The sequence below is a fragment of the Equus asinus genome, chromosome 9 (assembly GCF_041296235.1).
Source record: "Equus asinus isolate D_3611 breed Donkey chromosome 9, EquAss-T2T_v2, whole genome shotgun sequence".
Classification (NCBI taxonomy): Eukaryota; Metazoa; Chordata; class Mammalia; order Perissodactyla; family Equidae; genus Equus; species Equus asinus.
Window position 1 is genome coordinate 93,577,792 of NC_091798.1, and position 13,663 is coordinate 93,591,454.

The 13,663-nt window shown below is 41.6% G+C and overlaps 1 protein-coding gene across 9 annotated transcripts in view; it reads right to left on the bottom strand.

The window, feature by feature from the left end:
* Nucleotides 1–13,663, bottom strand: part of ARHGEF28 (Rho guanine nucleotide exchange factor 28) — a 273,307-nt gene that overhangs the window by 63,512 nt on the left and 196,132 nt on the right. For all 9 annotated transcript variants that reach the window (XM_070517954.1, XM_070517955.1, XM_070517951.1 and 6 more), the window contains 6 exons: nucleotides 9,431–9,486; nucleotides 8,332–8,380; nucleotides 6,365–6,509; nucleotides 6,163–6,290; nucleotides 4,787–4,927; nucleotides 1,588–1,835 (listed from right to left, as the gene is read on the bottom strand). In XM_070517954.1, coding sequence (XP_070374055.1) covers nucleotides 1,588–1,835; nucleotides 4,787–4,927; nucleotides 6,163–6,290; nucleotides 6,365–6,509; nucleotides 8,332–8,380; nucleotides 9,431–9,486 — 767 coding nt within the window. The remainder of the gene's footprint in view (nucleotides 1–1,587; nucleotides 1,836–4,786; nucleotides 4,928–6,162; nucleotides 6,291–6,364; nucleotides 6,510–8,331; nucleotides 8,381–9,430; nucleotides 9,487–13,663) is intronic.

Consider the following 13,663-nt stretch of genomic DNA (forward strand, 5'->3'; position numbering starts at 1 on the left):
TAAGTGATTAGAATGAAAAGTCACGATGATCTGTATCAAGGAAAGAAAGATGCAAATAACTTCAAATGACAAGATCATCTTGCACTTGAGTTTTGAACACACATGGATTCAAGTTCACTCAGACACCTGCAGATGTTGTTATCCAACCGTCTTGCAAAGCCCTTTACAGTCTCTCAACCTGGCACTATATGTTTCAGGGGAATCATGAGGACCGACAGGTCCAGGACTTTAAAGATCATCTGCAGAGCCAATGACTTACTACTCGTGTGGATTTTTACAATGGTAGACATGTAGAAGTAGCTATTGGGCTATTAAGTGGGGTTTGTGCATTAAAAATATTTGTATTTAAGCATATTTATATCAATGAACTTAACTCCCCCATTTCTGCCTACAGACTAACAGGTGAACTCCACTGCTGTGCATAACAGGGTAAAATGGGTTCAACATTAATAATTAGGAGATGATGTTTTGGCATCCACCTACAGAAAGCCAAAGTAAGGTAACTAGGAATGGATCTCCACGCCTTTCCCCAAGTGCTGTGAGCGACTGCAAAAGAGGGCATTCAAGTGAATTCCTAGTGTTCTTTTCAAAAGTGACCCATTCACTCAATAAATATTTACAGTACCAAGCACTGTTCTAGGTACTGAAATACGGTAGGAACGGCATCGACAGGGCTCCCTGCCTTCCTAGGACTTACAGACTCGTGATGGTGAAAGGCTTCCCTGAATGTCACTATGGATGTCTCAAGGTACCATATTCGTAACTCATTGCTGAAAGAGCAGATTTTGATTCAAATCCCAGTTATGTCACTTACGAGATGTGTCAATTTTGGAAAGTCAGTACCTTCTCTGTGCCTCAGTTTTCGTATATGTACCATGGGGAAAATGATATTTACCTCACAGTGTTGTGAAGGTTAAGTGGGGTAATATGATGAAAGTACCCTAAAAGTGCCTGCCATATTGTGGTCGCTGGACACATGTTATTTAACTTCCATATTGGCATGCTTTCAGTGGAGAGCCCCTACCAGAGAGATCAGTTGGCCATTGTCACAAGTAAGTTTTGTTTTTTATAAGAAGAGTGCTGCAGCCCATTCTCACTGATGCTTCAAACATCCCAAGCACCTAAACAGTGCCTCTTTTTAGTGAGATTGCTTGCCTTGTCCCCCAGGCCTGAGCTCCCAGGCTTTAATGCTAACAGGTCTGCCTCGGTCCTCCTAAGATGAGCCAGCATTTGTCCTGGGGATGTGGGTGAGACTATCACGGGCCACTGGTGGAGCCATGTCATTAGAGAGCCCAGCACATCAAGAAGTCTAAGTAGAATTTCCATATGGGATTTATTTATAGCTGTGACTCCTGGTGGCCAGGGATGACCCAGCCAAGTTCTGTGACATGCAGAAGAGCCATTCATGGGCTGTTAGAAGCTCTCAGGCATCAGTAAACAAACCAACATCAAATAAAAGAAAATCAACCAAACTCATCTGTCAACAACTGTAATGAAACCAATTCCAGTTCTCGATAGGTTTTTAGTACTGTAGAGAGTGGGCAAATCATTAGGTTTTTAAGGTTTTTAGCCTTACATCTTTCTCACCTGTTGTACTAGAATGTCTCCAATTCGGTCGATGATGAAATTCCTGTCATTGCCAGCACAGGATTCCTGCCTTCGCTCCTTCATACCGTAGAAGAAATGCCTATGGATTTCCAGCAACTCATCTAGACAGGGAAAGATTTTATCCACAGTGCTGTGGTCAAGCTGTAACTCTTCTTTCATCCCTTTCCTGAAGATCTCGGACATGATGAACAGAGTCTGGACGTGATGCATCTCTGTCTGCATCAGCTCTGAAACAGGTGAGCAGAAACAAGCTTTAAAGAAACAAGTATCCCAATGTCAACTAAACGTACTGTGGTGGTCATTTTGCAATATATACAAATATCAAATCATCAGGTGGTACACCTGAAACGAATATAACGTTATATGCCAACTAGACCTCAATAAAAAAGTATCCCTATTGACCTAAATTAGTAGCTAACCACTGCATGTTACACAAATTAAAAAGAAGGAATGTTTAGGAATAACAATATTCTTCCACTATAAAAGTCGGCTTTGATTAAACATCTAACGTAAGCTCAAAATACTAAACTATTTTCTTTTTCCTAGAAATTATAAGAGGACATGTATAAATCCAGTCCAATACATGAGAATCCAATACATCTGAAACTCTCAGGATATAACCAGCTAACATCTTTAGGTACCTTCAGCTGGAACCAGGTCTTAGTCTCTCCTAAATGCTCTATCAAAATATAACCTAGTTTACCACTTTTCTTTCCCTCTTTCTTTCAGTTTTGTGTTTTTCCATAGTAGGAGCACAATTAACTTGGTGAATTAAATTGAATTAAATATAATAAAGTTCCTCAATGCAGACCACAATAGGTTCTTTCTATTTCTGGGTCTGTCTCCAAAATCACATTTTCTCCAGGAGAAAACAATTTGTCATGATCAACAGACATCATCAAGAAAGTGAAAAGACAGCCCATGGAATGGGAGAAAATATTTGCAAATCATATATCTGATAAGGAACTTGTGTCTAGAATATATAGAGAACTCTTACAACTCAATGATAAAAAAAAAATAATAACCCACTTCAAAATAGGCAAAAGATTTGAATAGATGTTTCTCCAAAGAGACATACAAATAGCCAACAGGCATTGAAAAGATGCTCAACATCATTAGCCTTCAGGGAAACGCAAATCAAAACCAAAATGAGATACCACTTCTCAGACACTAGGATAGCTGTAATAAAAAGGATGGACATTAAAGAGATGTTTGTGAGGACGTGGAGACATTAAAACCCTCATACATCGCTGGTGGGAATATAAAGTGATGCAGCTGCTTTGGAAAACCAGTCTGGCAGTTCTTCAAAATGTTAAACATAAAGTTACTACATGATCCAAAAAGTGGAAACAACCCCAAATGATCAACAACTGATGATTAGATGAACAAATTGTGGTATATCTATACAATGAAATATATATTACACATATTTTATTATATATGTATTATTTATATATTACATATACAGCCATAAAATATACACTACATATATATGATATATGATATATTAATATATATTACAATACGCATGAATCTTGAAAACAGTATGCTAAGTGAAAGAAGCCAGTCACAAAAGACTAAATTTTGTACAATTCCATTTACGTGAAATGTCCAGGCAAATCCGTAGGGACAGAAAGTAGATCAGCGGTTGCCACGTGCTGGTGGGAGAAGGAAATGGAGAGTGACTGCTGACAGGAACAGGGTTTCTTTTCAGAGTGATGAAAATGCTCTGGAATCAGATGGTGGTTGACGGTTGCACAACTTTATGAATATACTAAAAGCCACTGGATTGCACACTGTAAAGGGGTGAATCTCACGGAGCGTGAATTAAATCTCAATTTTCAAAATGTCATTAGAGAAAATAAGAATTCAAAATTTGTGGGAGCACCAGAAGCACAAGTTTTAGATTAATGAGTATTTCCAAACTCACTTACATGTTTTGAGAAAGAATATAAAATATCAGCCAGGGAGGATAAACAAATCTAAATGTAGTTTCGTTTATTATTTTACCATAAACAAAAATCTGTTTAATTGGGAACCTACTAACTTCAAATTATTATTATCAGATCCCACTGTGTTTTTAGCACCTACTCTGTACTAAGAACTTAACCATTTCATTTAATCTTTTTAATGCAATTCTCTATTATGACCCAAAAAATAGGGATAATTTTCCTCTTCTTTAAAAGAGAGACAAAGAAGAAGAAAGGGTGAAGGATTTTCCCCAGAACAAGCCTTTCTGACACCAAAGGCCACACTGTGAACTACACCACATGATAATTTGCCCGAAATGGGTTACCTTATTCTTAATAATATATGACAGGAGATAAGTGAAGAAAAATTACAGTATAATAAACACTGCATGAGAACTACCCAAGGGGACAGCATCTTCCTTTCCAAAGTAACTCACCCCTCTACAGCCCTGGACACGTTTCAGAGCGCACTCACCCATCATCCTACCTGCAGAACCACCACCTGATGCAGGTGGGAAGGGGCTCTCACGGCCACTGGACCTGTCGGCCCATACTTGCACACACAGGACTAGTGAAAACTGAGAACCAGTCTCATCTGTAGAGTAGGGGATCTTCTTCTATCCACTTTTTAACGTCTATTTTATACTTGAAAATTTTTTAAACTTCACTTTCTAATTCAGGCTGCCAAACAGCATGAAATGGTGAAATCTCACTAGAGCTGAGCTCCACACCAAGGACTCCAGCACGCAGTCATGCACTGCCCTGACCCAGGGGCCACAGTCCCCTGCCGTCTATGGGAATGGCACCCCTGGGGTGTGGGGGCAAACTACAGGCCATATATGCAGCAGCCCTGTCCACCCTACATTAAATACGTGACAATTCGCTGTGGTTCTTACAGTGGAAGCAGTAAGGGAGCATAGGCCATGCCTAAACAGACGGGAAAAGGATATGAGAAAGAAAATTTGCTTTGTACCAGGCACACACAATGCCTCAGTGAAGCCTCACAATACTTTAAACCTGAGTATCATTATCCCCATTTTACAGACAGAGGAACTGAGGTCCAGGTGAGTGAAATATTTTGTCTGAGATCAAGTAACTAGAAAGTGGCGGAATTGGGATTTGAACCCAGGTCCATATGGTTTCAAATTCCACGCTCTTTCCTCCACACCACACTGCTTCAGCCGAAAGAGCTTATTTGAAACGCTTACCAAAAATGACATCCTGTCTTTTGATGACATCCTTCTCCTGCCTGCTACAAAACGAGGGGTCCACCACAAGACTCCAGGATTCTGCTTCGAACTCTTGGGCATCACTGCTGAGGTCACTCCACAGGGACGAATCCACAACATCTAACGTGTGTTTAGACAAGAAAAGAAAAGCCAGAAGTGGAATCACACACATAACACAAGCAGACCCTCACAACACCCATGTTTGTGGACTCTCACACCAAATAAACCCGCTGTGAACCCAGACACAACTCAGTCCAAATATTGCTGATGTGCAGGTGGACCCTCTGAAAACCATGCTGGTGATATGGTTCCAATCAAGACGGCTCTCAGAAAAGAAGAGGAATCAGGAACCAAAACAGTGACTGTGTCCATGCAAAGAAAAGGACATTTGAAGCTTCTTTCGTTTGTTTGGACTTGCTCTGTTTCAGTTTTGGTAACCTTGGGAATCCACACTGGGACTACAGAATCTTGAACTCGCTGATTTCTTTTGTCCCCGGTTATTCTGCACTCTTGACTCAGATCTGAGCGCTGTACTTGTCCACTGGATTTGTTCTTTACGTGCCTTGCTGTCTTCAGTGCCAACATGACTCAAGGCACAGGGACTCGAGTCACATGGGAGGACAGATTCTTCTGACAATTTGACAACACACACACACATCCCTCTTCAGGCAACTAAATCCTAATTGTCCAAACAAGACTCCTTGGAGACATTCCAGCTCAGAGCAGTAAAGATGAGATGACAATGGATTTAAAGCCTTAAGTTTAAATAAAAGAAACAGATTTCTGGGGCAGAATCCACACCTTCCTCGTTACTTCTCTTGCATTTGGTTTTCCTTCCTTTGTTGACACAGCTTGGATACAATAAGCAATTCCCCAGATTAAGTCCTATCCTACAACACATACTCTTTAAAAAAAAAAAAAAAAAATGCTTTCATTCTCCCAGAAGGAGGAGGCAACAGATGGGGATAGATCAGAGATCCAAGCAAGGTCAGTCTTACATGAAGTCCATATTTTTAATGCACGATCCTATTCCAATTCATCAATAGCTGTAAAAGTTTTTTTAAAGCATAACAAGCACACAATGTATTTCTTCCCCTTAGGTTTACGACATGCTCTTTCAGGAATATGTTCAATTAAAAAAAAAATCACATTTTCTTCGTCACTATCCCGGAGCCTCCTCCGGGGCTAAATTTTCATCCTTTCTACCAGAAGAGCCTATACGTAACAGACACCACGAAACAGAATTCTTTTAAAAAGAACAAAAGAATATATTTCAATCTTAAATCCTTCAGAAAACATTGCTTTTGGCAAATGCTCACGGAAACACAAGCAAACACACACACATCTCCCCTCACCTTCCATTAAGAAAGACTCCATGGAGGGAGAAGAGCCCACAGACTGTAACAGCTCATCGGAATGAGACCTGCTTCTCCAGGCGCTCCCGTCGCTGTCAGACTCCAGGGACGGCCCCGACCTCCTGAAGCTGGAGGGAGCGAGAGGAGTCAGCCCCAGCAGCAGCTCTGAGACCTTAAGACGTAAAACCACACCGAGCCTCACCTTTCCAAGGTGGTTCCTGGAACGCTTCTGGACAACGGATGGACCTGCCCTGAAGTTTCTTTCCTCCCGGCCGGCAATCCAATCGGCATGGAGGAAGAAGGGTGCAAGGAGAGAGCAGGCAGCGGGACGTCTCTAAATGAAGAATCTGGAAATCAGAATGGATGCTGCATGTGGTTTTCACGGAGGGCAGTAATCACAGGTAGAGGTAGACACTTAAAAGCCAGGAGGTTGAACACTCGAATGGCCACTCCTAATGCGTCCCTGCTGGGCCTTGAAGCCAGTTTCCCTGCCACATCCCGACACCTGCTTCAACGTCCCTTCTACTTCACAGCCTCCTGGTGCCCAGGCAGCAGTCTGCTTCAGCATACCCACTCGGAGACCGTGGGCGGCTGGCATGACACAAACAAGCAAGAAAATGGAATGGGGAAACAGGACAGCTTTCCCATAAACCACCGCTTGTGCTCCTTAGAGCCAGCTTTAAGGGGATGCAAGGTGTTATTAGCACCACTACTAGAATGCACATGGTGTGTACAAATAATCACACACACACTATGTCACTGGATTGGAATGATGCTGGGGAGGCTGTTCTTAAGGGTAAGAATTTCAGGCAAGTGAAACCTGCAAGCCAAGCTGAGCTGGTCTCTCACCCACTGAAAACTAAATGGTGCTTCCATACCTTTCTGGTCAGTCCTAAAATGTCATGGGCATACACGCATTTACATTTGATGTGTACTAGAAATGGCTCTCAGAAAATATTTCAATCTTGTGATATTATAGGAATATATGGGAACCTCAGGATATTCCAAAGGATTTTATGCGTGTATGGTTTAATTTTATTCTCATGACTCCCAAGTAAAGAAAAGGAATAGATGGTATTTTATCAGTTCTAAGATGTCTTTTATTTTCACATTTAACCTTATGAAATTGAGAAGCACCTAACAACTGAGGTCAAAGGGACTTCTGTGGTCAAAGCGGGGGAGTAAATGATGTCACAGTTGTTACTGCCCACGCTAGCTTACCCTAATGTGTGACATCACACCCAATCACATGTCACCAATGAATCTGCACACTTCATTGTCCCTTAATTCAAACGGCTTTTAAAACACTGGTCACACTTTGGTACAGCATTGAAATGAAAAGAGACCACAAACTTAAAATGCCTGCCACGTGGCAAGCAATGCCGTATTTGAGGCAGAAGAAACTGCAAAAATCTCTCATAATAAATCAAAAGATTTTCAAACTTAGGAGGTGATGGTGTAACTGGTTCTTACATGCAACATAAAGAACTATCAAAGGCTGCCAATTATTTTCAAGGGAAACTGTTTCAATTTCAGCAATATGTAATTCAAGAAAAAACAGAACCTCCGAGTTTAACCACACACAAACAAAACTCGGTGTGCCTTGTAATTTCACTGTCATCCTAAAGGAGCCCATGAGACCACAGCCTCAGCACAGCTACTGAAAAGCACCAGGCTGCTCTGCTGACGGACAACAGGGCTGACAGGAATCCAGAGATTCCAAACTGGAAGGTTTTTCCCTAACTCGGGGATTATTAAGAAACATTAGCGTGTATTTATCTAGATAAACATGTGCTACTGCTAGGAAAACAAAATTATGTACATTTAATGTAGTGTTTCTCTTTTCCCCCAAAACGTTGTTATGAAATCAAGAGTGTATGTTACACTAGATCGCATCTTAGAACTGAGGTAAGAGAGTAATCCCTCAGCCATATAGCCCTCCCCAGTGTGAAAGGCCATCTCGCACATGTAGTACAGAGGCTATTAGGCTGCCAGAGAAGTTTATGCCATTCTTGACCTCTCTGTATAACCAGAAGTTATGCCAAGCCTACGGTATAAAAGAAGAAATAATTGGGCAAATGAGAAAACAAGAGGAGAGGGTGTTTTACATTGGAAAGCCGTGCGGTATGTATGAAATTGAAAAAAGTTCTTGTTTTCCACATCACTTACTTCCAAGGATGGTCTGCGGTTTGTTCTTGTTGTATTTCTCTTGGGATTTCTGGTAAAGAACATTAGAAACACAAAAAATAAGATCAAAGCGCCATCGGACTACAAGCACGTCCACACAGTTACACAGAACAGAGTCTTATCTGTGTCACTTTCATTGTTATTTTATTTCAAACAAAGAAGAATTCAAAGCAAAAGACAATAAATGCAACAGAGAGGAAAATGTTATGCTAACGAGATGGGCAAGTTTGAAGAAGGCCTGCCTCACGAACACATGTGTCACGAATACCCCAGCTTTATTAAAAGCCCGGGGAACAGAAGGCCCCAGCTCCTGTGTCCAGACCCAGGCTGAAAGGGAGTCCCCATCAGCACTGCCCTGCCCCCACTTGTCTCTTTCCACCCCTGGCTATGCCTCCCACCTACGGGACACAGACTTTGAGCACTGAAACGCCACCCTCAACTCTGCGACCTGACACCACGTGGGCTGCAGTCAGTGTGGACGTTAGTGACTCCAGGTTTCCCTCTGGAGGTTCATCATGCACTTCTGACATGACTTTGGAGTAGGAAAGAAACGAACTGAATGATAGAGGCCCCCACTACTCAAGCCCACCCTCACAGAGAACATTCCTCCAGTCCAGGGGGCCTCGCAGGGTGGTCCTGGGACCAGCAGCATCACCTGGGAACTTATTAGAAATTCGAATTCTCAGGCCCCACCCAGAACTACTGGATCAGAAATTCTGGAAGTGAGGCCCAGAAAACCGTGTTTTAACAGGTCCTCCACGTGATGCTGAGGTTTGCTGATGTTTGTGAATTACTGTTCTTGCCTTATTTACATGTGCCCAGGGTTCACACTGGTAAACCACGCAGGCCCTAGCAGAAAACCTAACCACCCACCCGCATGACACAAATGGCCAGACTGGAGCTTTCCCTCTGTATCTACAAGCACACAGTTAAGGCAGTAACTCTACGCTTTGAGCACATGTTATTTTATCACTTTAGAAATAAATCTAGACAGTAACAAAAGAGCAAAACCTAAACAGACCACACGAAGCAACCCAGCTGGGTATAAGCACGCAATGTTCACAAACGACTGAGCGATCACCTTGGTACACGGGGGCGCGGCGTCCTTACATCCCTTGTGAACACTTGCACTACAGTCTGAAACAAAGGCAGAAGAACCGTCTTATTTAAGTTAACCTGAAATGACTAAGAATGCATCATGCTTTTACTAGTCATTATAAAAACAGCACATAAACAAAAACTACTCAGAAAACTCTTTCAGGAGGAAAAAAATATTTAAATCACATCTAGCCCCACAGCTCAAGCACGAGCACGCTGTTAATATTTTCATTTCCTTGGAGTGATTGTTCCCCTTCCGCAGAGGGTGTCGTCAATTATGAAACCTGGAATATGCATGACATACACTTTTGTGTCTGCCTGAGAACTCATTTCCCACTACACGCCCTATATTGAAGGGATTGCTCACATCTGGCTGGCAGTAACTACGCCTCTGAAGGTGGAAAGAAAGAAAACTCACAACAAAGCTGAAAAAACGCATCGCCCCCCTCTGACAGGAATTCCTACCACTCGAGGTAGCCAAACTGAAAGAGGAAAGAGAGCGGTTTGCCTGTGTTTTACTTCATGAAACAACGTGGCCTCATCTCACTGGAAGAAGGGAGGGAACACTTCGCCTGCCCCGTTCTGCCCACTGGCCCAGAAAGCCGAGCTGTCTTCATGGAAAGCTGCCTCCTGTGGGAACTGCTCTCTGCCAGGTGCTGTCTTCTTGCCCTCTCCCCACTCGGGTATCCACACCCTCCACCATGACCCCTTATTCTTACCACCCCCACATGCTGTGTGTAGATGGAGGAGTCTGTGGCTTACAGAAACTTCCTTAGAAAGAATCCTGCCTCAAGGGTAGAAGGTCCCACTCTGGTCCATGAAAACCACACCAGAAAAGTGCCCGTAACCCACTGAGAACCGAGCCGGAGGCTCAGAACGGTCTGCAGAGGCATTCCAACCAGCACCTCAACGGCCAAGGAGCAGAGCCCAGGCTCATGCACGAACTGTCCTGCTGGCAAACATCGAAATCAGACAGCTCTCTCCTCATTCCAGAACAAGCGAATGAAAGGAAAAGGAAAAAAGCAGCTAGGAGCTACCGCAGAACAAACTTATACTGAAAACCCACAGGAAGAGCAAGCCTGCATACTGTTCAGTCCAGAAATAGAGAGAAAAGTTTAGATATCTGAAATGTGTTCTCCATAAGAGACATAAAATAGACATAAAATGGGACCAAAAGGCCAAGAAAGGAGAACACTATGTGACAACAGGTCAGCAAGATGGGAGGGAAATGGAGCTTTGAGAGACAAGAAAGGATGCAGGGGAGGAGAAAGGGCAGGAACAGAACTTCAATGGAATTGAGAAGAATCAACGTCAGAAAACATCAAAGCAGCACTATGACGTTCCCTTCAGAATGTGGAGAAAAGGTCTAATTATGCAATGGAAGGTGTCACACAAAGAAGACCGATGACAGATCACACCTGACCAAGCAAGAAAGCAGAAAAAGTAGATCAGAAGTTATAGTCAAAGCTGCAACGGACAAAAACCTTTATAAAGTTTAAAAAGAACCAAAAAAGGCAAATCAAAAGATCTCACTATTTTCAAGGAAAAATTATTAAATGACACCTATTCTACTGACACATTCTGACAATATCTATGAGATTCAAAAATTAAGTCCTCAAGCATCTCGGCAGAAAAAGCAGGTTCCCGGTGGAGGAACCAGGCAAGGCAGGCCCCGGACTTTCCCACTGTGATTCCAGACGCCCAGATACAACAGGCCAGTGAGGACACAGCATTGCAAAGGTTTGGGCTAAGAATTTGTTTAGCCAGATAAATTGCTTTCCTTGCGTGAAAAAGCAAAGATATACCCTTAGATACACAAGACTTCAGAAAACAAATCATTCCAGGGCTGGCCCCGTGGCCGAGTGGTTAAGTTCGCGCGCTCCGCTGCAGGCGGCCCAGTGTTTCGTCGGTTCGAATCCTGGGTGCGGACATGGCACTGCTCGTCAGACCACACTGAGGCAGCGTCCCACATGCCACAACTAGAGGAACCCACAATGAAGAATACACAACTATGTACCGGGGGGCTTTGGGGAGAAAAAGGAAAAAATAAAATCTTTAAAAAAAAAAAAAAAAGTAAACAGATCATTCCAATAACCTTGAAAAAAAATTACCTGAAATCCTACTCTAGTCTATTAAGAGAAGAATCAAAATTAAGGGTTCAAGAATGGATCAGCTTTATTTAAAGAAAAACAGGCGGTCAAAAGTGAGCCCTGAGACCAGCTAAACAAAGAATCACATCTAAACAATTGTTGTAAATAATGACAGAACTGAGCACGAATACCGAATTACTACTGAAATAGAAAATTACTCCTACAAGACTAAATATATAATATAAAAATAATAACAATGAATTCAGTATACTAATAGAGGCTGGGGGAAAGGTAAATGTGAGAGAAATAAAAGAAGATTCAATAATAAGCCTTACACAGCCTTCCAGTTATTATTAGCAGATCTTAAAGGATTTTATCTTGCCAAACCCCTAACACAGGGTCTAAATAGCTAAACCAGATAACGATGTGCACCTGAAATTTAGATAATGTTATAAACCACCGTTACCACAAATAAAAAAATAAATAAATAACACTATTATGAGAAACAAATAAATAAGTAGCTAGGCCAGACATCAAGGAAAACAGCAGAGAATGATGAAAGATGGTTGATAGCTGTAAAATTAAATGTAAACAAGAAAAAACCCTCCTTATAAGGCAAGGTCAGTTCCATTGCAGAGTACCTATAGCTAAATTAAGGCCACACACCCCAAAACAAACACACAGAAATAGTTAAGGGAAATACAAACAAAAGGAAAGCAAGAGGATTATTAACTGTAGACAAAGTAAAATTCAATGCAAAAGTCATTCAATGGTATTAAAAGGTTATTTTATGTGGATGAAAGTTCAACCTGCAATGAAGGGTGATTCGTGAGCTTCTGTGCACCAAATAATGTAGGACCAAAACATAAGCAGTGAAATTTATAAACAAGGAGAATTTTATAGAAATACAATTTTTGTGGGAAACTACCAACTCAGGCTTTAAACAAAGAAAAATACGGACACCAGGATTGCGAATATTTATATTATGTTTTGTTTTATATTGTACATTTTTAATATTAGAAATATTAACCTTCATAATTAAAAACAAAAATACATCCATGAAAGGATTATTCACCAAAAACGGCATAGATTGTACACCAAATTCTCTTATCAAGTGTAAAAAACTTCACAACAAAGTTTAAAACCCCAACACTCTCCTCCCAAAAAAACTGTAAATCTTAAAACGTCTTCTAAAAAACTGCGGGTTAAGAGGAATCAAACATATATTCCTACTGATTCTAGAATTTAATCTACGGCAATAATCAAAGACATGGACAGTGATGTGTGCAAACGAATTCTCGCTGAGACATTATACTGCGAAAAATTTGGGAAAAAACTCACGTTAAAAAAGTGAAGAATAACTAAACACATTTGACGGCATCATCAAATGAAACAATGGCATAAAAAGCTGACTTTTTTATTATAAGGGACTCCATCAAAATACGAATGGTAAATTTTCTCTAGGTGGTAAAATTTTGGATAATTTTAAGTTTCTCCTTAAACTTTGTATCTTCTATGACTCCTATTGCATTTTTTTAAATTAATAACTATTTTAAAAGCTAAAGATATCCTATATACTTTCAGCAATTTCCGTCTTCCACTAAAACTTCCACGGCCATCCTCCTGACCGCTCAGTATGAACGGACGTATTCTGAACAAAAGTTTACTTTCCAGTGAGTGCTGGCTCCCTACGCTTTCCATAAGTCATTAACTACATCTGAGTGTCTAAGGGCCCAGCTTTGTGACAACTGCTGTAGGAAATACAAAAGAATCATTGTGTGACGATAGTCCTTTAAGAACTTAGTCTGTTCTAGTAGCTAAAATCAAAAGAGCTTGTACATAACTCAGTATTAAACAGAACGAGATAAATGGCTCATAAGCATGATGTGCAGGAATTGAGGCCACAGTGGTCAGAAGACCTTCCACGAGGAGGTGAGAAATGAGGACTGATACAGAGGAGTCAGGGAACACGCAGGACAGAGGCAGGAGAACACGCGAGGTGGGACGGCACGCCTGGCGAGGCCTCTGGTTGTAAACCAAGGCTGACAAGGGAACCAGCGGAAGGACTCGTCAACAGGTACAAAGAGGGAACCCAATGCATCTGAAGAGTCAGGCTTCATCCAGTA